Below are 24,159 nucleotides of genomic sequence, written 5' to 3' on the forward strand. Positions count from 1 at the left end.
CCAAAGTCCAGCAAGGAAATGGAATAAGTTACAGGCAGTCATGTCAAACAGAGTACTAAGCATAAGAATTTTTCTTTAAATTTTACACAGGTACTCATTCCCCTTTGAAAAATTAGCTTCAAATACAGAGGATATCAGCACAAAGCTTATTATTAATTTTTAATTCAAAAGAGCTCCTTTTGAAACCTAATGATTCACTAATTTAAATGAACTTAATGTTATATATGTTTGATTTTCTTCACTTTGCTACTTTTTAAAACTAGTGGGTCAACCTTCCAAGGGCAAGAACATAATCAGGTCAGCCTTCAAGCTGCTATAATTTTTCTGATATGTGGATGAGGAAAGGAAATAGATATGGGTGGGTACTATATCTCTTGAAATAGCCTCTTTCTTCCTGTTTAACAATAAATATTCTACAGAAAGGAAGCTCATATATTACTCTTCAGCTGAGTTCCCATTTTATTAATCATGAAGATTTTAACAGTGGCCTGAGACAGGAAATCACAGTCTAATGATCAGCAGAGTCTGATTTAATCCTCACGTTTGGATCAGAGTAAAAAGAAAACCAATATACTGCAATGTAAATCTATGGAGATAATAATCAAGTTTAATTACTATTAAACATACATGCAGCTTTTGTAACAACTTATGGCCCTACTGAATTACTGAGGCTGACTAAATATCCATGGTGAAATCTCCTTCTGCTTAGAAACTTAAACTGATGATTCAGGTGGTCTTTTCAAATATAGGGAAAAAATATCTCTGAGTTAACCATTATTATAAAATAATTAATTATTAATAATCTCAATAATTAGGAACTCTAATGGTTATGTTATTTTCAATAATAAAACCCTCACTTTCAACTTTGGTTTAAATTAGTATTGTTCTGAGTAAAATGGGAAGTGAAGCTTCATGGGCTGAGATTCAAAACATCACCCACTGCAGCCCACTAACCCAGAGATTTTTGGGCTTGTATTTGACAAAATTTTGGTACTTTAACCCCACTTCCTCCTCTCCTTCTTACCAACTCCCATCTTAGAAAGCCTGGAAAGGAAAACCTCATAATACCATTATATGGTAACCTCATGTACCATTAATAGCGTATAACAATAATTCCTTCATCACTCAGTCTCAGTCCATCCAGCTGCCCATCCATTAGAACCCAAAAAACCCTCCCAAACTTCTTTTAAGCATTTAAGGAGAAGTCCAAATAGCAAGCCAAAATGGGAATTCATCTGATGAGCATGTCTTATCCCTCCTTGGAATATTCATATGGTAGAAGAGAAACAAGAGTATTTTAAAAAGAGCTTTTATTTATGCCAAAATTATGAGTTAAGGATGCTTAGAAAAAAAAAAATTTTGAAAAAATAACAAAATTTTGAAAAAACAATTACCAATTTTTTTTGACAGTTACTTACTCCTGAACCTTTTTCTTGCAACTTAATAAGACATTTCTTTTACACAGAATCTTAACTTAAGATTTAATTGAAGCTCTGTGAGGAAACTGCAAATTTGGGGGTTGAAACTGAGAATTTTCCTCCATTTCTCAGCAAAATGTTGGGAATATTTAATAGTTTCAAGGTTTGGGGCCTATGATTCACAACAAATACATTTTACTAAGGATGCTCAAGACTTTTGTTTTTCTCTAAGATAAAATTTTCAAGCAAAATGAAGCAGGAATTTCAGCTCTTTTAATAGATTCACTTTCTTTTAGCTTTTGGGCTGGTTTTCAAGAGGTTGTAGAGCACCTCTGCCATTTCCCTTGGCCTCTTTGTTTAAAGTCTGCTGTAAGACTTGCCTTTTCTCCCAGTGACTTTTTCAGCAAATCAAGGAAAATGGACAACTGAAAAGTGCTGTTTCAGGGAGTCCCAGTTCTGTGATGAATGGCAAAAAAATTATTCCACCATGCAAAAGAAAAAATGGCTTTAGATAATTTCCTTCTCTACCAAACAGCAACCTTTAATCTCATTTCTTTTATTGAATTGCTGGAGAGCCAAGAGAGGAATGGAGGAGTTAGGGGCCAATTACACCCACAGGGTAGCTCACATCTGATATCAATAATAGTTCTTGGTCCTCTGAATATCAGCACACCTTCTTCACACACAAGTCCAGCACGGGTGGAAATAAAGGTGCACAAGGCTAGGGAGAGAAAAATTGAGAGAGGAAAAGAGAATAATTTTCTTGAGGTGGTGCAAAATCTTACTAAGGGCTGATGGTGACGCAGCAGCAGATAAGTTTTAAAGCATTTTTACTTTGACCCCTGCCCTAATTTTCAACTCGTGTCCTTGGTGCACCTCTTTCTTTCTTGTCCCCGTCACTTCCTCCCTTCCTTCCTCACCCCCTCCCCAAAGGAAGGATTCAGTTTGCTGCCCCTTGCCACAAGGCAGCCACGTGAAGTCACATCCTGATAGAATAAGGAACTGCATAACCGATGCACACGTCCGGAGTGCCCTCCCTTGCACTCAGTTTGGTCACAAATTCATAGCAGTTGCACGTCCAGTGGATTAACTGAGTTAAACATGCTGAAGAGAAAACCATCTAATGCATCTGAGAAGGAGAAAAGCCAAAAGCCAAAGGTAAGGATGTCTTGTTTTTGTCGCCAGTTAATAATAATAACAGGAGTTCTTAACAATTTTTAATACGAGGGCTTCCTCTTAAATCCTAGCTTCAGGATTTTCTTATATGCTTGCAAGTACCTCAGTGCTATAATCTCAGGAATCTGTTTGCATATATACTCACTTTATAACAGTAAAGAGCCAGTTCAAGGAATCATCATTGTGAAGCTGCTATAGGTGTGCTAACGAATTCCAGTGCTGGACTTTGTCTGTAGTTTTATGCTCTGCATCGGTCTTTTAGCAGATGGGCATCCAAAATCCCCTCTCTCCATTTCATCTATGATAAACTAATGATGTCCCAGAAAGGAGTGTGAGAATCAGTCAAGAATTAGAAAAGCCATTAAATTTGTTCCTTATTTTAATACATTTGCTTTTGCATCACCATAACCACAGGAGAAGAGGGTACTTGGCAATCAGCACATACCATCTTAATTTCTCTGGGAATCATTAAAATATCAGCCTGAAAGAAACACTCTAGTATTTCTTTCCACTTTCCACAATCTGGAATTGTAAGAAAGGAAGTGAGAGTTTTGCAAGATGCATAAGGATGTGTCCAATGCTGGAAATTTATTTCCAGTGGATTGAGTGCAAAATGACCTCTGTGCATTGTATTGCACAAGTATTGTAGAGTACTGTAAGGCTGCAGTGCAACAGCGACTGCTCAACCTGAGTGCTTCAGCCTCCCTCTCTGCCTCTTTTATCAGTGCTGAAAATTTACCAAAGAGATTAGAAATGCCTTTTAGTATTTTTCTGCTCTCAAAACCTGGTATTTCCCAATTTATAGATCCACCTTCTCATTGTTTGGGAATAGACCTCCCTTAGTGACTTCCATGTCCTAAGAGATTACTGCAGACATTTCAGCAAGGAGGTCTTCTGGTTTCACACAGCATTGGCTTTTGTAGACTGTGCTTGCAATTTTAGACCACGACTCATTAACAGCTAAAATTAGCAGCTTTTTCCATGGATTTGAAGTGATTTGATACTATTTCTGCCCACATTTTAATATTTTTTTAAGCATTACACTGGTTGGCTTGGTATGCATTTTTTTCTGCTCATTCCTAATACTGTGTTTTAAAGGCAGGGAAGAATTATAATTAATACCTAATTACATTATCGATTAAGCAAGAAATGACCACGAAAGACTCTGGGAATGGGCTTTGATGGGCTTTGTTTCCCTGTCTTTAAAATTTTCAAAAGCCAGCTTTGGCCACTTTCCTCTTCCAAAACAAGGCATTCCGTAACAATAGGCTGATTTTTATTTTTAAAGGCCCACTTTTGTACAGACCTGTGTAAACTTTCCACGAGTGGAATGCCTTTTCTGGATTTGCTGCTCACAATCAGGGCAGGGGAGCGGGCAGCCCCACGTTGCACAGAACAGGAATCTTGGCTTCTTGTAGCACGTTTCAAAACTTGTCCCAGGGAAGCAACGTAAATACTCAAGTTGCTTAATGCTGAGTTGGGTAAGATGGGACACAAGTCCTCACCTCTTGGAGAAGTTACAGGATTTCACAAGTGACCTCTGTAGGTCATGTCCTGGCTGGCCCTGCTCCGTGCTGGCCACATTTGGTACCTCTTCAGGCTCACATGGCACGACGCCATTGCCACTGGGCAGGTCTTGGGCTACCTCACCTTGCCTTTAGGCCACTTAGACATCCCAGTGTCTCCAACACATCCACACAGACCCGTGGGAGAGCCATAAGGCCTGTTTTTCATTTTAAATGAAAATCAGGTTTGCAGCCATAGACCCTCAAAGGGGGCACCAAAAAGATCTTTTTAGATAATTGAATCTTAACCATGGTGACTACTTGTTTTTACCACAACTGTACAAATTTCTGTGTGTTAATTAGGGTGTTTCACCAATATTTTCTTTTTAATTATTTTGATTTTATTACTTTCTAATGTGAAGAATACTGGCATGAATTGATGCCTCTTGATAAAGATGAATGAATATCACAGAAGGCTGGTGTTAGAGCATTTCTGTCCCTGTATAAAACCTCTCATGGAGGTGGGCAATTCAATGACCAAGGCAAGAGAAATACAGGTTCAGGGTCTCACTGTTCACTATGTGCAATGCAGTTACCTTATTTATTATTGTGGTGCTTAAGGGACTTCTGCAGATGTGTTAGATGCTGCATAGACAAAAATCTATTTTAATGCTCTCAGTGTATACACTATGAAAAAGTGAATCTATGCCACAAAAGAATAGTTTTGCCGGGTTTTTTTGTCATTCAGCAAGATTTCAGTAGTGCTGCAGCCATGCTAATAACTTCTTCTGGCAGTTCTTGTGTATTCATGGATATGCATATAACTACTGAATCTATTTATATAAATAAACATTCATTGTTAGGCAAAAAGACATCTAAACCAGGGGTAATTTCAGAGAGAACTGGGAGAGAAAAGAGAAATGAATTCAAAAGAGATACTGGAAGGATTCTGATCCTTTGCAAATGTTTATCATTGTAGCTGTTCATACTAGTGCATATTTATACCTTGTATAACAGCTTAGGAAGCTGAATTATAAAGGAAAAGTCTTAAGGGTTAAAAATACCCTGCTTAATGTTGAAGAAATTCAACCAATTGAAGAGTTGAAGCTCTCTATTCTAAGCCTATCTAAACTAACCTATCTGCCTATCCAGGACCTTAAATGACTTTCTACCACAACAGAATGTGTGCATCTCCCATCCCTCCCTTTAGGGAGTCCTTACCTGCCCTCCTTTCATTTCTGCCAGATGAGACACAGCTTGGTTCACACGGTGTAGCTGCTCAGAGCTGCAGAATTATTTGTGGGCAGGTGAGGTCAGACAAAGTAGGTCTTGCACAAAGCCCTGAGGTCCGTGGTCACGCCGATGGCTGGAGTGGCTCACTGTGGCTCCTGCATTCCTGGAGCATGGCAGAGCAGGAAAGTAAGTGGGGAAAGGACATGTGTCCTAGATGAGCTTCAGCTATGGGTCTGTTCAGTGTGTCCCACCACCCCTCAGAGAGCTGGGGAGGAGGAGAGCAGTTGGTTTGGAGGATGAAGGAAAGAGCCCTGAAATCACCCAGATTTCAGCCTCTCTGAGCTTTATGATGTTACAGATGTCAGTGCATCTGGGGAGTGGAATGAAGCAGATTTAGAACAAAGAAAAAACCATTCTAACAAATTATACAGGTTCTAGTCCTCTTTTTCATACACCCTTCAGGCAGCACCATACAAATAAAATCCCATTAAAGCACTTCACAGCTATTCTGCATTTCACTTCGCACTGTTTTACACATTTGCACAGGTGCAAATAATCTGTAAAACATCCCTGCATTGTCTTGCCCGCTTGCCAGCGCATGTAATGTGCCGGGCAGAACCTACTCCTTTCTCTCTCTCTCCCCCTCTCTCTTCCCCATTCCTCCGGACACAGCAAACTTGAGAACTGCCTGATGATTCTTGGCTTTACTTCAACATGAAGCAAAGACGAATTTGTGCCATTTTTCCTGGCTTGACTGAAGAAAGTCTTGTGTCATTATTCTACATGACAGTTGATCTATGTTTATGCTAAAGGTTTGAGACGTTTTTGTTTCCTTATTCTGCTTCCAAATGCACTTGGTGCTTTAAACTCAGCTTACTTCTGGTGTGTAAGACAATTCAGGGTCAATGCCTCTGCATTTCGTTTAGGCAGAAAAGATGTCCAATCTTCTAATTAAATCAATATTTACTTACTTAGGTGATAAAACATTATTTGTTTTCAGGGTTATGAGAAAAAAATGGCAAATCCAACGGGAGGAAACATTTTAATATGCAAATTTGTTCCCTAGTACAATTTCATACCAGCAATTTTACTTTTTATAAACTTGAAATGAAACCCTGATATTGCAGAAATCAATGCACATTTTTGTCATATTCTTGAGGCTAGAATTTCACCTTTTTATATTTTCTTCACAGAAGGCCTGATCCTGATTCTGACTTAAATGAATAAATTAGCTGTGATCCCATTGATTTCAGCAGGATTATCTGAGTTAAGTTTATTGCTTGCCTAGGTGTTTGGAGCCTGTAATGCAGACAAATGCTATAAGGAAATTTTTTGGTGCTGCATTTGTCTCAGATGGTGGCTCGTGCCTCTCCAATGGGGAATACTAATGAAAGAAAAGAAAATAGAAAATAGGTACAGCAAACCTAAACACCAAAAATAATTTGAGACATAATTAGAACTTCTGTAGGACAAGATCTGCAGTGAAGAGATTGCTCGCTGTTAATGAATATTAACTAGGATTTATCCTTGAGTGGGGAAAGCTGAAGGTTTTAATTTTATTTCAAAGGTAAAGACTGGTAGAGTTATGAAGTTTTATATTCTTTTCTTTCCCCCTGAAATTTCGAGCGCATAATAAATGAGCCACGGCTAATGTCACAGATGCTAATTTTCACAACCATGACTGAAGTGATGTTCGTTTCCATTTGCATTTCATTCTAACAATGATGAGAGGTGATGAGTTGATGATAAGCTGTTTTCACCGTACTGCCCGCTGTGCAAATTTATGCTTATAGGCAAAGATGACACATAGTTCTGTCATTAAAGGGCTTTAGTGCATTGCCTCTTGAGCAAAGACTGTTTGTCAAAATCCATTTGAACTCTGGTAAATAAGCAGGAACAGATGACAACATCTGGGAAGTATTTTTAAGAACCTGGTTTATGGTGTAAATACCTGTGGGCCTTTAGGTGGTGGTGGGGGGGGTGGTTCAGAGAAAAATATTGATACTTGTACAAACCATGTGTGTGGAGATGGGCAAGGGAGGGATTGCAGGTGACACTTCAGAAGGTGTTTTCTGTCTCCCCTAGGCTTCATAAAATAGTGGAACAAGGTTAGAGTGAACCTTGGGTTATTTTCCTTGTGTGAGTGGGTGGTTCTACAATCACATCGCTGCTTCTCTGACTTCTGCTATTTTTTCTTTATTTATATTACCATTGTGCTTCTTGGTCATCAGCTAATTATTCTTTATTTTCATGAGCAGCTTCAGAAAGTTGTGTCTTAACATATATACTAATGTATCTCTTCTGGAAAGCTATTGAAATTTGAGGAATTTTGTTTTCTCAGCAGGAAGTAAAGGTCCAGAGTGTTTGTAGGGAAAGAAGAGTCATCTCTCACCTGGCCTTTGGCAGGAGGCTGTTTAGGATGACCAGACTCCCCATTTTATGCTCACATCAAGACATAGTCTCACAACTCTTGGCTAGCTTTTCTTACAATGAAAATTATATCTGTGGCCCGTTCCAGTGCTGATATATTTTGTGTGTCCCCTTGATTAAAGCACCTTTTGACATTTTTGTCAACTTTGCACAATACTAATTTATTTTTTTTTTCTTCCCTGTCTTGGTTTCCTTCACTAGCTAGGCTTAAGCCCTAAAGAGCAGAATATTTTAAAACAAGTGAGAGCAACCTTCTGAAGGGAATATTTACACATTAATATTCATTTTGCTTACAGTAACAAATCCAGGGTTTTGTTTGTTTTCTTAAGCAAGTAGGAACATTTCAAAAAGTCTGCCTGAACCACCTTATCCAGGCATTTTTAGAAACCAGACTATCAGCCTATTTATAACTGTGCTCTCTGATAAATAACGTAGCACAACTACCAAGGTGACACAAATAAACGTTAGCTGCCTCCTAATTCTTTAAGGGTTGTTTAAGAGCAGTTGACTTGCTGTGTTTCTAGGAAAACCTAAATACCCCAAAGTAAACATTGGTCAGGATACCTGTCATTGCTGGGGAAAAAGCAGTAAAAATATAAGGGCAGGACTGGCAGAGGATGTGGCCTACAGTTTCCTGTACTTCCATATTTGTCTAGCAATCTATGTCACAGCATAAATTCAGACAAAAGCTGTTATAGAGCCATCACTTGGCAGCTGTAAAGGCACTTTCTGGGTGGCCACAAACACTTCAGCCAAAAGACTGAATCCCTTGCTGTGTGGGTAGAACCTGCTGGGAATCCTCACTCCTGAGAAGGGGAAAAAAATTCTTCTGGGTCTCTGTAATCACAATATCCCTTAAGCTTTCTCTTCTGGAAGGCTGCAACAAAGACAGCAGAGTTACTCCAGTTGTTAGAAACAATTATATTCTATTCCACAAATTGGCAGTGTCAGTGGTTTTGCTCAACATTTGCTGCTTGGCATCAGGCTACGGATTATATATGCTCTGAATATTTAGCATATCATATATCCTTGAAACCATCCTAATGGAAAACTTTGTTTTGTGAATCAGAGGTCTGTTGTATGCCTGTTGTTATTCCACAGGAAAATGAACGATGACTTATCTTTTTTCTAAGTGAAATCCCTTCTGTATTCATGCTTACTTTAACCATTGTAGCTTTTTAAAAAAAGTTATTCCACTGACAGTGCACCCAAGAGCATGTTCTTTATATTTTTTTTCTTCTTGAGGGGGAAATCCAGCCTGTGGACAAGTTTAGAGACTTCTTCAGGGAAGCTGCTTCTTTGACTATTCACAATATATACTTTTCTGCTGCTTTTCCTCTCCATACTTTCTTTAGTTTATTCCATGGATACACAGAAATCTGGATAATGACTTCACCTGTACAGTCTCTTCAGGCTTCTTAATTGCCAGTCATAACATCTTCTGGCCCCTTTCTGGAAAGCTGAAATTCAAGAGCAAAGGGTCTTCTATCTCATCACCCAGCACTGAAGCTGACAAATTTTCTCTGGCAACAAGCTCTAGTGACCTGCTGGTTTGCACCATTATGTCTTCTGGGAGGAGTTTCAGTCCTTTTTCTACCCTTCTTTGTCTTCATCTCTTTTATCCCCTTCACAAGAACAGCCATGTAACCTAACACTGCTGAACTAGATTTCTACGAGGTGCTGAATGGTGACTTCCTTGACAACTGTAAGAAGTGAGAGTTCCCCTACTTGTCCATGCTGAGGTTTGGTAGGTTTGCTGTTGTTCCAGGTGTGTTGAAGGACAAGTGGGACATAAGTCCCTGAAGCCTTGAGTACTTGGCTTTAGGTTTTTCTGCAGTGCTCCTCATGGCTTCTTCAGGGAGAGGATAAACCAGAGGAGTTCTGCTCAACCAGAAAACACGCTGCAGTTTCATGTCTCCCCTCTACCACTAAGTTTGAGACAGAGATGGAGATGTGGCACTGACAGGCTGCAGTCCTGAGACAAAGAAATCAGCTTCCCTTAGTGACAGCACAGCCCAAAGCAGATGTGTGAGCAGGGGACAACACAGTGGCCGAGCCAGCTGAGCGAGCTCAAGTGGTTTCTCTGCTGCCTGCACCTGCGCAAAGGGGATGCTTGGCTCTACTGCTCATGAATGGTTTCACTGGCCACAGCTGTGCTGTTTTCCTCTTACATTTCTGTCTCTCTGCCTCCTTCTTTAAGATCAGATGTAATGCTCAAAAACCACTTCAAAAAGCTGAAAAGGCGATGTGGTTCACTGATGGTTAAGCAGCTCAGAAGCTGTGGAGAGGTTGCATGAAATGACTGATGGTGGCACAGCAGCCCTCCAGCTCTAGCACAAGCATGTGGCAGGGCTCTTCTGATGTTGAATCCTGGCATGTTTACATTATTTTCTTCCTGTCTCTGTAATGGAGTTTGCATTTGCTTGACTAATACCTTGGTAATTGTGGTAAAATGTTTGAAAATGTCTTTGGGTTTGCGATTTTAGCCAGTATCTGAAGGAGGGGAAAGAGGCAACATCTTCCTACCCCTTCAAGACAGCTTAAAATAATGTAGTTGGTAGAGTTCCCTTTGCAGTAACACAGCTGATTTCAGTAGGATTTGGAATATGTCCTTAAATCTGGGGTTCAAAAAACACCTCAAAGCCCTCACAGGTGTCACTGCCTCAGGAGCAGCACCTCTCTGGTGGGCATCTCTCCACTGCGTGTAGTTCTCATGGAAGCTGCTGGAGCAGGGGAGGGGGAATGTTTAGTCTCACTCTTCCCATGTGTCAGAATGAAAACACACTTCAGGCACCTGGTACACTTGTTTTTCATGAAATGAAGCTGTAGTTTTCCACTGAGCTGTGATCACAACTCGTGCCACAGAGATAGTCAAAGGGAGAGAGGGGAATTGATGCGCCCTTACTGGTATCCCAGTGAGCTGATGATGGAATGAATTCCTTTTCTGGAGTGACCTGAACAGAATCAGAATGATATCTTCAGATATCTAAATTCCTAGATTCTTTTTCCCTAGGATTGCAATTATAGAGCTTGCACTACAAAGCACACATGGAATTTAATACATTATAACTTGGGCACTAAGAAGGATTCTTACACACTCCTGCACCATATGGAAACCCTGAGCTGCCAACCTTCTCTCAGCTTCCATACAAAACCAAAAGCTTGCTGACCTTATGAGTTCAAAAGTCCCAGGAGCATATTTAGGTTTCCCAGGCATAAATTGTGCGAGCATGTCCAGTTTTTGAAGCCTGAGAAGCTGCAATGAAGTGCCACGTGTGCTTTCTTCAACTGGACAATAAGGATAACTTTGGCCTGTGGATGACAACAAGCCAACATTGGAACACAGCCATTTGACAAGGGAGGACACAAGAAAGAGCAAAAATGGTGACCCTAGTCTACATCTCAAAGGAGTCAAAGGTTAGCCCACTCTAATGAACCTAGTATTTTATTTATTCGTTGGTTTTTTTTTGCTTTGTTTTTCAATATAAAAATGATTTAAATAAATGGACAGATAGATCTGATGAAGCACTCAAATTCACAGTGACTGATGATAGATACTGCACTGAATTTTGCTTCTCTACTGTAGTGCATCTCCATTAAGGCAATTTCAGCTAATCTCACTATGGATTCATTAATCAAGTGTAGTCAGGATGTCTGAAGGGAGATAATGAGGGGGAAAAATGGCCTACTGTTTGGATCTTATTCTTCAGCTAGTTATTTTGTTTATCATGTTCTGTAATATTTGTACCCCGGTAAATAAGTTCCAGTTGCAATTAGTTATCATAGCAGATGACTGGGACATCTTTACTTACAAATTCAAAATCATTCCATAATAGATCAATTAAATCTGGGCTCTCTTTACATCACATGCCTATACAGTATCAGTTAGCAGTGAAATGGAAACAGGGTGGACTGGTGCATTTTAAAATCTCCTCCCTTTATCCAAAGATGCAAGCATCCACAGAGATAAAGTCCCTAATCCCACATCTTTTTCTCTAAGCACTAATATCCTGCAGTATCAGCAGTCCTTAGTGTCTTCCAAAATTTCTCCTCTAAAATGCCCAAGAAAAGATTTGTTCATTTTTTACTTACTTTTTACTCATTTAGGATTACATACTGTATATCTGCCCCACATAAAGCTGTCACTATATTACTAAAAAAAAAAAGAAAATGTTGAGGTTCTAAGAGCCCGGTGGGTTTGGAGAGTGCTGAAGATGGGAATGTTTATAAGCTCTGTGATATTAACTGCAGCACTCAACCTCAGGTGACATAAAGCATGCAAAAAAGAACTTTCTGTCAGTTTTATTATTTCTAAAAAGGTTCCCCTTGAAAGAGAAGAGTGACCTTGCTCTGCTGAGCTGACATATGCCACTGAATTAATGGCTGGGCTTTGCTGTAGGGAAGCTTGCAGAAACATTACAACTCCAATGGCTGAGTTTGCTGCGAACATTAATCAGAGGAACCGAGATGATGTATCAAACACTCATTTAAAAGTAATAAAAACTAACTCTCTTTCTAGCCCCCTCCCCCAAGTTTCTTAGAATTAGCTTATTGTTGGTCATTACCTGTTGTCAAGGGTAAGGCTGCAGTAGGGCAGTGAAACTCATGTAAGGGCTTTCTGAAGTTTGCTTACTCTTCAGAAAAAGAACAAACAAGCTTTCTGGACAGCCAGACTTGACCGTGGCTTAGAGGTTATTTTTTTAATCTTGTTTTTGTCTGGAAGGTCGTTTGAAGGGACACCTTCCACTGAACAGCCACGTTCCCACCTCCTCTGCCACTGCATGCTGGTTGCCCCTCTTGTGGGTGTGCTGGCCAGCCTGGGGGTCCCCGTAAAACTGAACCTTTGGGGCTGGATTCTTCTCAGCCCCTCTTCAGGCATATGTATTTTTGTCTTCACTTGAGGCAAACATGCGTGTGAGTAATTTCTCTCACACAGGAAACCCAGCAAAACCCTGCAAGGTCAGGACCTAGATAACACACAGCATTATTAAAATCATGCTGTTTAAGTAAGCAGGGAAAGGACTTTAATTGAAGCTGCTAGGTGATTTGGTTTTAAAATGTGAGAATTGGTCTGTGAATTCAGCGGGTTTGAAGAGGAGGAAGTTTCAGGAGAGGAAAGATGTTGGTATTTAAGGGATTAAAGATCAAAGCCTGCAATGCTTATGTAGTGTTTAACCAGCCTTTACTCAGGCAGTGCTCCCCTCTACTGCAGTGTTGGTTTTGTGGAGGGTGGATTTCAAGGCTCATCCCTCGGTGTTTCTGCCCATGTGTAAATGAAGGGTAGAAAAAGGATAGCAGGGAGGTGGAAGTGCATATCATGCCAAATCCTTAGCTGTCATTTTCATAGCTCCTCTGAGTTTGTCACACATCCTTAACCTTTTTTTAAAGTCATTTTCTTTTCATGGTTTTGTGTGCCACTGAAAGTCACTTTTAATTAAATGTCATATAAATAATAAAGCCTTAATTACATAATTATTGCAAATACCTGTGTGCACACTCCCAGAATTGGACAGACCGCCAGAGGAGCACTTGGAGTGACTTTTCTCACTGGGAACTGAGAGTGCTCTGCAGCAACTGGGCAGGAATGATGGTGCTCAAAACTCAGGGTCAATGTGCATTTAGAGAAAGTGGAGACAGGTCCCTTCCCCCCCTTGCACATTTTGCAATACTCACTTGCACAAAACTTTCCGAGCTTTAAGACTGGCGTTTCCTAAATTGCTTCCTTATTTTAGTCCCTCACTAAGTTGTTTAATCAACACAGCACTTTTTTTTCTTTTGCCTGACAAAACTGTCTCTTTGCTCAGATGTCCTACGTGGCTGCTCCTTCCAGGGGAAGACTTACAGACCTTGCAAAGAATCCCACTCTCATTTAACCTCAGGAACAGCAGCTCTGCCCTTCTCTCAGCTGCCCCAGTGCCTGCCCAGGGCAAGGTGCCCCTGGGTTTCCAGTGGTGACTCTGGCTGGGTTATTGGGAACTACGTGCCTGGTGTCAGCAGGGAGTCAGGGCTGAGAGACCGAGGCTGGTACCACTTAGAGGCACTGATAAAACAGCTGCTCAGTGTTTACTTTGGAGAGCCCAGTTTGTTCACCTGAGGAGTGTTAGTTATGATTAGCTCGTTTTTTAAATTCAGCTTTGCTTTTCCAGTCCTTTTCCACTGTTAAAATTAGGGTGTTGGATCTGAGGCTTCGTGGTGGCAGTTCTGTTCAAGGTCCACTTTGCTCCCCTCTCTCCCCCACCTCCATGCAGCTACTGAACACCAAGCCATGATAACAACCAGTCTTTTATAGAGTCATTTTTAAGCCAGTTAAAAATGCCATTTCAGTAGATTGCTCTATTTGAGTTAGCAGGAACAAGCTGTATCTTTTTTATTGCTTTTGACTGGTGAAGTGCAAGGTTTAGGCCGTGTTTCATGTGGGCTATAAAGTTATATTAATGTGTTGGTTAGTGGTCAGAAGTTCTGTATGTGTAACTAATGTGTAAATAGGAAAAATTCCCTGTGGTACAGAGGTCAGGATGTTTTCTCTTTTGTTGCTTCCCTTACCCTTTGGAGAGTCACTAAATCTTTTATGCAAATTCTCATTCTTTATAGAGAAGTGAGGATTTTTTTTGGTGGTGTTTGGTTTGTGTGGTTTTTTTCCCACAGAACATCCAAAAAGCTATAAATTGCTATGTTGCCATCTGGGAAAGTAGGAGACCATTCTTTTGATTATCTATGCAAGAAGATAAGCTAGCAGAGTGGAAATATGCATCCCTCCTTGGTAACTCTTTCATTCTCAGAGTGGTCTCCTCCTTCTGAAGGGACTAGAACCATCAGGGAATAGAACAAATGAATCAAATCCTGATCTCCACTTATCTCCATCAATCAGAGCAGCAAGAACAGGCTGTTCTCTTGAGGGCTGCTGTATCTGCTCTCAAAAAAGAGGGAAGAAGACAAGTGTCTGTGGCAGGCAGGGAAATTGAGCAACACGCTGAGCTCCCTTTTTATTACTTCCAGCGTCCACGCTTGCCCCTGTACAGCTTACATGGTTTGGGTAGTCTAAGGATGAATGGAAGCTAAAAATTAAAATGCATGGAGGAATTTTAAGAGATTTACTTGTGCGAGAGGGTCAGTACAATGCCTTTGACACAGGCAGGATTTAAAAGCTATTTTGAATAGGACTTGAAGCAAAATATAACGGGCCAGAATTTATGGCAGCAGGCAACCACATTGCTGAGCAGTGTGAATTGTCCAAAGAAAAATATGGGATGAATATCTCCCATAATTATTATTTATCAGGATAACTGCAGTCAGTTTTGGCTCAAAGGTTGTTTTTAGACACAGGGAAGCTCGGACTAGTTTGTCACAGACAAGAACTTACTTCTCCTATGATATGTCCTACAAGGGAAGGATGTTTCATAACAGAAAGACATGGATTGCAAAACCTGCTGTTGTCCTACTATTTGCATAACATACCATATTATTTTCTAGGGAAAATGATAGGCTATTTACAGTCAAACCAGACAATCAACTGCAGACTGTCCAAATTAAAATAAACAACAATTACATAGCACTTATCCCTTTAAAAGGATTATTTAAAATTCCTGGATTGCAGGGAATAAATGATATAGGAGAAGGAAGAAGGTTTTCAAACACTGAAAAGTGTCTTTGATATTTTCTAATATATTAGTTTGGAATACTGAATGGGAAGAGATGAAAGTTAATGCGTTGATCTATAGAAATTATTTGATCAGTCCTTGTGCGGGAAAACACAGTTGTTTCTCCCTCTGCCCATGCCTCCATTAGATTTTACTGAGCAAATTCATATTTGCTTAACATATCCCTGGGTAGCTCTTGCATGAATTGAGCCAGAAAAACCACTTAACTTTATAGGATGCTGAATCCTGGTATCAAAAGTCAATAGCGTATTTTCTCTTAGTAGCTTTGCATTTACTTTAAAAGCTTCCCTTCACCTGGAAATAAGGCCTGTCCATATCTTCACAAAGTAGGTGTTCCCTGACACTAATGCAGTGACTGACACTACTGAAAGTAATAGTCCCATTCCCTTTGCAGCCAGGAGCTCCTAAATCTGCTTTTCGTTATCAGTATAATGGGGTTGGATACATTTTTAAAAGGTGGTGCCTATTGATTACTTAATGGAAAAAGTTAGTATAGAGAACTGCTGAAGCAGCCCTATTCAGTGCTCTCCAGTGCAGCAACACCATTATCTAGAACAGTGGAAATCATCCTGTAACCCTTATTAATATTTAATAAGGATGAAGCAACATTGAAGTACGCTACCAAACAGCCCCAGGCTCCTGCACGCGTAGGATATAAGGTTGTTTCGAGGGTCAGAAAAGAATAACTGTGCTCAAGTGTTTATAGGTAAGACCAACACTAAACAATGTTTTCCCTCTTGTTCCCTTTAAACTATTTCCAGCACATCTGCACTTTAATATACACTTATTCCTACTAGACATATTGAAGAGTTGGAATGCAACAGAAAGGTCAGTGTATGTTTAGAGATTGCTGAGACAATTTGATACTTTCCCTTCCCAGTATTGCTTTGAATCCCAGGCTCCCTTCTCCATCCTGCTCTGTGCTGCAGGGCACATTTGGCTGGGCTGACAAGCTAGTCAAAGGTGTTAATCCTGTCTAATAGAACCATAATCCTCAGGGCTGTGTTTTTATATCATACTATTGAGCTAACCCCTTGTCACAGGATGTTCTTCATCTACTTAATAGCAAAGCTCTTGATGGGAATTTTAGATAAAATTAAATGTACAATTCAAATAGTAATTTTCAGTTCCACAATGAAAAAAAAAAAAACCAAAACAAATAAACCAGTGTTTAGACAACAGAGATTTTACAGTCAATAAAGAATGATTTTTGTAGTTTCTTTTTTATTTTCCCCTCAGTGAATAGTAAATGTCATTATAGTTGTCCAAAAATATTCACAAATCTGTGTCAGTTTCTTCAAATAACCTTTGGCTGGAAATATTTTTCAGGTTAGATGTGCCCAGAAATATAGGGCAGGGGGGAAAAGAGGATCTTATTATTCTTTTAAGCTGCACTGCTTAGAATATGGAGCCAAAATATGGGTAGGCTTTTCTCTTCCATCTGACTCTGCTCAGGCTCCCACATTCATTTTTTGGGAGAGGTGGCAGAACTGCTTAACAAATAAGTTTGGGGAAAACAGGGAAATACCTCAAGGAGGGATTCCTCCTTGATTTCTCTGGCACTAAGTGTGCCTGCACTGTGAAGGCAGACAAGGGCACTGGCTCCCAAACCAGTCCTTTGCTCCTCCTCTGTGGTTGCCCAAGTGATGTTCTACCTCTGCTGCTTCTGAGGCTGCCTCATGAATGTTTTTTGCCTGGTGGAGAAGATTGGAACTCTGCAATAGGAGAGGTGGGAGCTTGTCCGGGTTCGGGCTGTTTTTTGTCTCTGCCCAGACAAGGGTGAGATGGGCTCGCTTTTCGGGCTCCAAAAAACAAGGCTGGACTCTCAGATTCGGTCTTCAAGGTTGTTTATTATTTCTTATCTACAAAAATTTTCTTTCTGCCCAGCCGGGGTCTGACCAGCAAGGCAGCCAAAGGCACTCTGACCGCCCACAGGGCGGTCACCTCTTTTTATAACAAAGTCTACGTAAACTATATTTATCTTTTGTCTCCAATACTTATAATTTTTATTACTAAGTGTACCTTTACTATAAACCTATCAAAAATACCTACGTCACCCGGAAAATGGAAGACAAGAAGAAGGAGGAAGAACCATGTGGCAGGCTCTAACTCCCTCCATCTTGTTCTTTTCTAACCCCCCCTGTACCAAATCTTAAAAACTGTGCTTAAGCTTATAAATGTTCTATTTCTATATCTTTTACACGCCAGTGATTCTTATGTCCCCACATATAGGTGGAACATCTCTTGCAGGGTCAAAGTTGAGCCACCAGGTACTTTTTGCAACATCCCAAGGCTCCCGAGCTCCCCAAGGGTTCTCTCGGTAGCTCTGGCCCTCAGGAGAAGTGCGCTGAGTTCCCACAGGAGCTCACAAGCCTTTTATGAAGTTCCTGGATTGACAGCAAAAGGAGGGAGCTGGAGATGCCAGGTGAAGAGTGCACAGTGGGTGCTTCAGAAATCTGGGGGAGATGAAAATATGACTCATGTGGCTGGGGGTGGGGGAAGGAAGCAATGGAACAAGGAACTAGTTTGGCTGAAATCACATGGGCAAGGCTAAAGGATGAATAAGTGCAGGAAAAGCTGTAGCCCAGATGCTCTGAAATCGCTTATTAAATCAGACAGAATGTATTTATTTTGTGGTTTACTATTTTGTTCAGTGCCTTTTTCCTCATGAGGGGATTTTGAATACTCAAAAATAGACTGAGTTATATTTCCTCATGTATAATAGAAAGCCCTGCTCAAGAACTCTCATAGTGCATTAAAGATTTTCATTTAGTATGAAAGAGGGAAGTACTTAAAAAAACCCAAGCCACTCTAGATCCAGCAGTGACTATTGGTGAAGACATAAAAACAAGCTCTTAAGGACACTGTAGAGTGAATAGATGTCCAAATTCTGGCTGTTTCTAGTGCCACACTTAAAGGGACTCCAGACTTGGCATCAATGCTGATTTTATGCATTTTGCCCCCATGGGCAGTGCAGTGTCAGGCAGCTCTGCCTGAGCATGTCTGACAGGTATTTCTGTATGACTCCACTCCTCAAAATCTGCTGTGCCACCTCCCTCCTTTCCATGCCACTTATCCACATGCAGAAAGAGTGGGAACGAGAAGGCAGAGCAATCCATTCACTGTGTCTTAATGCACACCTCAGGTGACGTAGCTTTGCTAAGCCAAGTAAAGCTGTGGAATGGCAGAAAATTGTACCCATCTATGTTTAAAAATTGGGATTTCTAATTGGAAAGTTGGGAAGAAAAGCACGAGGCCTGCCTGATTATCCTGTTACTTACTCCCTCTGCAATGTGTGCGTTTTGGACAACACGTATTCATAATCCTCAGCAGTTCTTGCTCATTCCTGATGGTAAAGAATCATAAATTGTCTTCCCAGCTGCAAAAAATACATTGTATAAATTGCCACAATTTACACCACCACAACCAAGTCTATTGCTTGTATCATATTTACGATGACACCGTTTTTTTTTGAAACTCATAAACAAGTCTTTCTTACCTGCAAGTAATGCATGGTTATTTGCATACATAAGTAATGCAAAACAGATGCAGAAGAACTCATAATCATATCCATTACCTAATGAGTATTTGAAGCAGTATTGTTTCTCTTACTTATTTTTCTACTTCTGCCTGTGCAGTCATAATTTTTTTCCCCTACAGTCACCTCATATTTTGTTTCTAGCTGGATGCAGCAGTTGATGGCCCACTGATATGGGAGGGATTTTTAACACCAACAGGTGGCTTGACAGTTTTTAAGTCTTAATAACAGAAGAAAGCAGAACAGCACCAGTGAGTCAAGGTTTGTCTTCTCTTCTTTTGCAGCGCACAAGCAGCTTTGGGAGCTTTGACCGTTTCAGGCACCACTCGATATCAAAGACAGATGATTCAGCTGAGGTCTGTAGAACACCAAGTTTGAATTTCTGCAGTTCACTTTCCCATGACAGTTATGCAAAAAACATTGGGAAGCTCTTGTGTAAATTTTGCAGTGCTGAGAACTTTACTTGTATACCTGTGTCTGTTCAGTGATTGAGGCCTTGACAAAAAAAAAAAAAAAGAGAATCACACCTAAACTTTGGCACTTTGATGTGAAAATAGAAACAATTAAAGAAAAAAAGTGCACTTCACATTGGTGCATGCCCAAAGTAACCAGCACTTAACAAGTAACCCACGGATGTCTCACTTTTGTTTTCAAGACCTCTGCAAAAATTCCCTCAATTCTTATTGATATTAGGGACAATAAATAATGGGAAACAACATTACCTACCATAAAATAGATTTTCTTTCTGTCATTCATGCATAGAGTATTGCACTGCAAACCTGTTTAGATACACAGTTTCCAAGGAAAATGGCCATGACTGAATATTGTCATGCTAACTGTGTTAGTGGCCTTAATATTTCCCTGTAATTTCTGCTTCAGTTTGCTGTGTTTTATTTTCGTGGTGAGTTATTGCTTACTTTCTGATTTCAAAACAGATATCTGAGCTGGAGACTATAAGTGACATTGGGGAAGCAGTACAAATCAAAGCAGCAAACAACGGAGGAAGCCTGAGTAAGAAGATGAGAGCCATTTCACTTACCATGAAGAAAAAGATGGGCAAAAAATACATCAAGGCACTGTCTGAGGAGATGGTAAATACGGCCTAAGAGCCTCGTGTTTGTTGGAAATACATGTGAAGTAGTAAAAATATTAGGTGCATTTTTTCTGTTCATGTTTCTACTGTCCTTAGTTGTGACAAACCACAAAACCAGGGTAACAACACATACTGAATTAAACCAGCTTTTGGTATGTCTTCTCTTTCATGTGCATTTTTGTGTATACACAAATCACACAGTAAGGGCCCAAGAGAGCCATAAGAATTTTACTTCATTTAATTTTGTTTTTTCATCAAGGAGCACTTGTATGAGCATGTGTGTATGAGCACAAAAAACCTTCATCATATGGACTTAAGGGAGTTATGGTTGAACCCCATCATCAGTCTGGTGCTCTGTGTGTACAAAAAGCTTCATTAGAAGAATTTATCTCCCAATACAAGAATTATTTCTGAAGTCCACTTTGTAAAGGTCAGCCAGCATCCTAGAGAATTCCAACTCATATGCCTTATCTCCTTTTACCTTATCTAATCTTTGTGAAACTATCTTTATTAATCATAAAAACCATAATCTTGCACATACTGAAAACCCTGTTTTCTCAGTACTTTGTATCAGTAAGTTCCAAAATTTAAAACCATAGGGAAAAAAAACTTGTCATACTTAACAATCCCCCAAAAAATCTATCTAGTCTGCATCCTATCTCACGTGTAAATATAAGGTATGTAAGGAAAATCAATGAGGAATGTCACAGGTAGAAAATAATTTTTTACAGGATACCTTTAAAAATCTTTTGGAGGACCAAGACAAGGATCTGTATTTCATTAGTTTAGTTTTCTTTTATTTCTTTTTTCTAAAGGGCAATCGATGATCTTTATATCATATTTTTATATTTCCTTTCTGCACATTTAAAGCAACAATTCCCATGACAGAAATTCAATGGATTATCTGGTTGGACACACATGTAGCATGATCTTCCTTCCTGCAGGAGATGATGACAATCAATACCAGCCTCCTGATTATTCTGTTATGCTGCTGGCTGGTGTAACAAGCACAATTCTTGTTGAAAACCAGTACAGTTCTTCATTTTACTGCTCTGCCTAATATGTACCTGTATGGGTCTCTAATTCACACGTGCACTGTCATCTTTGCTTCATCATCTAATAGGTGAATAACTAATTTTTCCCCAAATACAATGTGCTGAAGGAAGTTTCAGTTGCATCAGGATATCACATGCACTGGCAACTGATGGATTGTACTGAAAAATCCTTCCCTTTGAAAGATCATCCTTATTTAATTTATCTGCTACATCGTCTCGAACCTAACTGTGACTGAAATATGGATCTTATTGTTTTGAACAGGCTGTGATTCCTGAGGTGTGATTAATTGGGATAAACTCAAGGGGCCAATTTCATACACCATTACACTTTGTAAGAGAAACATGTAGCCGTTAATTCTGAAATTCCCTGGATTTCGAGGACGGGGTGAACGTGGGCAGTGTGGTGAGCACGGTGCTAGAACACACCAGTGTTGCAAGCCGTCCCCAGCCTGCCACCAAGCAGCCACCACCTTCCCAAGCTCAGTGTGAAACACAGCTGTGCCAGCCAGCTCTTCACCACCTGCTTTCAGAGCTGAGCTTTATATTTCCTTCTCTGAGCAGTCAAAATCTTATCAGGCTGCCCACAAATTTCCTGTCAGAAGTTTCAGCTTTGCCCCACAGTGTGTTGCAGTCTTCCTGGCTTAGCTGTTTGAGCAGGGAGGGGATGAAGTGAGTAGGGCAGAAAAAAGAGGGAATTTCTCCAGGATCATAAAATACTAGGGGTGATTGTTGGGCATGGTAAGTAGCAGGCATTAACTTCAAAAAATGCCTTCTCTCACAAAGGAGTTCTTAATAAAGTGCAGCAATGAGCTAATCACCAATGATGCTTTAAAACAAACAAACAAAACATTCTCTAAAACACATTTCTTGGGGGCTAACATTTGTTTTTTGTGTTAAAGAGTGAAGAGGGAAAAGATGACAGTGATCCTGGTGGTGGAGCAAACACTGAGAAGGTCTCCCTAAAAACCAGTGACTCTTTGGAAAGTCTCTATAGTCTGAACAGTGGCCAGAGCTCATCTAGTAAGTACAAGACACCTATATTTCTTATTCAGTCCCTGGATCAATATAGTTATTGCTTATGTCTGTGGAATCAGAGCTGGTGATCAAAAATGTGATGGTAGAGACCTCTTCATTCTGGCAGACAAAAGTGTAATTTGGTTAAATGGGTAGCAGCTAGCATAACATTTATCCAGAAATAAGTGGAGTGTTTTTAAGAGTGAAATACTAGCTAAAGAAAAAAAAAATAACATTAATTATAGGGCCTAGTGCTGGTATATACACCACAAATTTTTGTGGGGTTATCACTGCCTCAGTGCTGGGTTTGCAATCACTGGGTGCAGCCACACAAGTGTCCTCTCCTGGTGGGCTGGCTGTGAGTTCATCCTTTGCCCGGGAGATGTGGGCAGACAAAGCCTCCCTGAGATGGTGGGGATGTGGGTCTCACTTGGCAGCTTTGGGACCTGATGCAGAGAGACACAGCCCACCTGAAACTCACTGAAACCCCTCCCCCATCAGGGTAGCTTTGGTCAGAGGGCAGGAGAGTCTGCTGAGAAATGTGCCTCCACCTCTCTCTGTGTTGCCCTGCTGTAGATATCTGCTGGGTGGCAGGCCACAGCTGTCCCTGGTTACACTGCTGTGCCACCCTGCAGGCACTGCCTGAGCCCTGAGTGCAGACTGGAGCTGCAGTCCAAACCATTTGCACTTAGAGGTAATCTGGCCCTGAGATGGAACTGTGCACTTAAGCAATCACCTCAAACAAAACTGTTTTTATGATCATTTTCTGTGACGTGATTTGTGAAAATCGTATATGGGAGTTTACTTCCAATACACTGCTGCTCTTATCTAAAAACATATTTGGATGGGATATTGCAGAGCTTGCTCAAATTTGCTTGAATTACTCTGCTGATATTTTATTGCTCAACTTGGATAAAATGACAGGCAGAAATGTTGATAAGATTAAAATTTCTCTCTGCAATGCAGGTTCCTTTGATGTTTCAGCTAGCTCTGGAATGAAATAAAATAACTTCTACAGTACTTGTTTTCATTTCTCTGAATAAACAGGAGAAGTTCAGCAGAATTAATTCCTTAAATTGCACTTTTAGGGTACATTTTATTAATCTGCAGAGGTGATATTTCAAAAAGTCTGTAAATAAAATGCATAGTCTATTAGTATCATCACCAGAAAAAGATTACTTTAGGGAAGATATTAATGAAAGATCTCCTGCCCATTTTGTTCTGTCTCTTGTAGCATGATTTTTATTGAACGTAGTTCTCCTGGAACGCTCTGTCTCTGATTCTGTGGTTTTGAACCCCTTCCTTTGGGCTGCTGTGCAGAGTTGCATGTCTGGGCATTTGGTGCAGGGGTGTCTCAAGGTGCCTCTCTCCCAGGTGGGGTGACCAGCTGCTCCGATGGCACCAGCAACAGGGACAGCCTCCGCTTGGACGACGAGGTCCCCTACAACGGCCCCTTCTGCGGCCGAGCCAAAGTGCACACCGACTTCACACCCAGTCCTTATGACACTGACTCGCTGAAAATCAAGGTGAGACAGACACCAGGGCTCCTTCTCTCCCACTAGCAATGCCAGGGCCACCATTTAACACGTAAATAATACATTTAATAATGATTCTTTTACCTACTTAAGCACGTGGAACGTATCGCCAGCAGTTCGTATACAGACACGAACAGGACGGGGCTACCATGACAAGCATCTTGAGCTATTTATTTTTCAGCATCAGTCTCATTACATGATTTTGACAATGGAGAGATGCTAACAGCTCGCTGTTCAGGCAGCAGGCCAAAGAAACTTAATGTTACAACATATCATAAAGCCATCCTAGCCAATTACATAGAGCAAAAGCATACTGACAGTAGTTCTATCCAATCACCTTAAGCACCTCTAGCTTTGGTTGGCCTATTCTTGCAGACAATGGCTAGTTTATAAGAGACAAAGCACAGAGAACTATTCATACTTAACCTTCTAGATATTTACTTAAAATAAACTTTTTGCAACTTAGAAAGCCAAACTACACAGCTCTATTGTTCTATCTCCCAT

At 40.4% G+C, this 24,159-nt stretch overlaps 1 protein-coding gene across 1 annotated transcript in view; it reads left to right on the top strand.

Annotated features, from left to right (window-relative positions):
* Positions 1 to 2,479: 2,479 nt before the first annotated feature.
* The window catches only part of SAMSN1 (SAM domain, SH3 domain and nuclear localization signals 1), a 35,138-nt gene continuing 13,458 nt past the window's right edge, over positions 2,480 to 24,159 (top strand). Inside the window, exons 1-5 of the mRNA XM_084226483.1 lie at positions 2,480 to 2,576; positions 19,243 to 19,314; positions 19,894 to 20,049; positions 22,006 to 22,126; positions 23,495 to 23,646. Of these exons, the coding sequence (XP_084082609.1) occupies positions 2,520 to 2,576; positions 19,243 to 19,314; positions 19,894 to 20,049; positions 22,006 to 22,126; positions 23,495 to 23,646 (558 nt within the window). The 5' untranslated portion in view covers positions 2,480 to 2,519. The remainder of the gene's footprint in view (positions 2,577 to 19,242; positions 19,315 to 19,893; positions 20,050 to 22,005; positions 22,127 to 23,494; positions 23,647 to 24,159) is intronic.

The sequence above is a fragment of the Fringilla coelebs genome (genome assembly GCF_963513975.1).
Source record: "Fringilla coelebs genome assembly, chromosome: 2".
NCBI classification, from domain to species: Eukaryota; Metazoa; Chordata; class Aves; order Passeriformes; family Fringillidae; genus Fringilla; species Fringilla coelebs.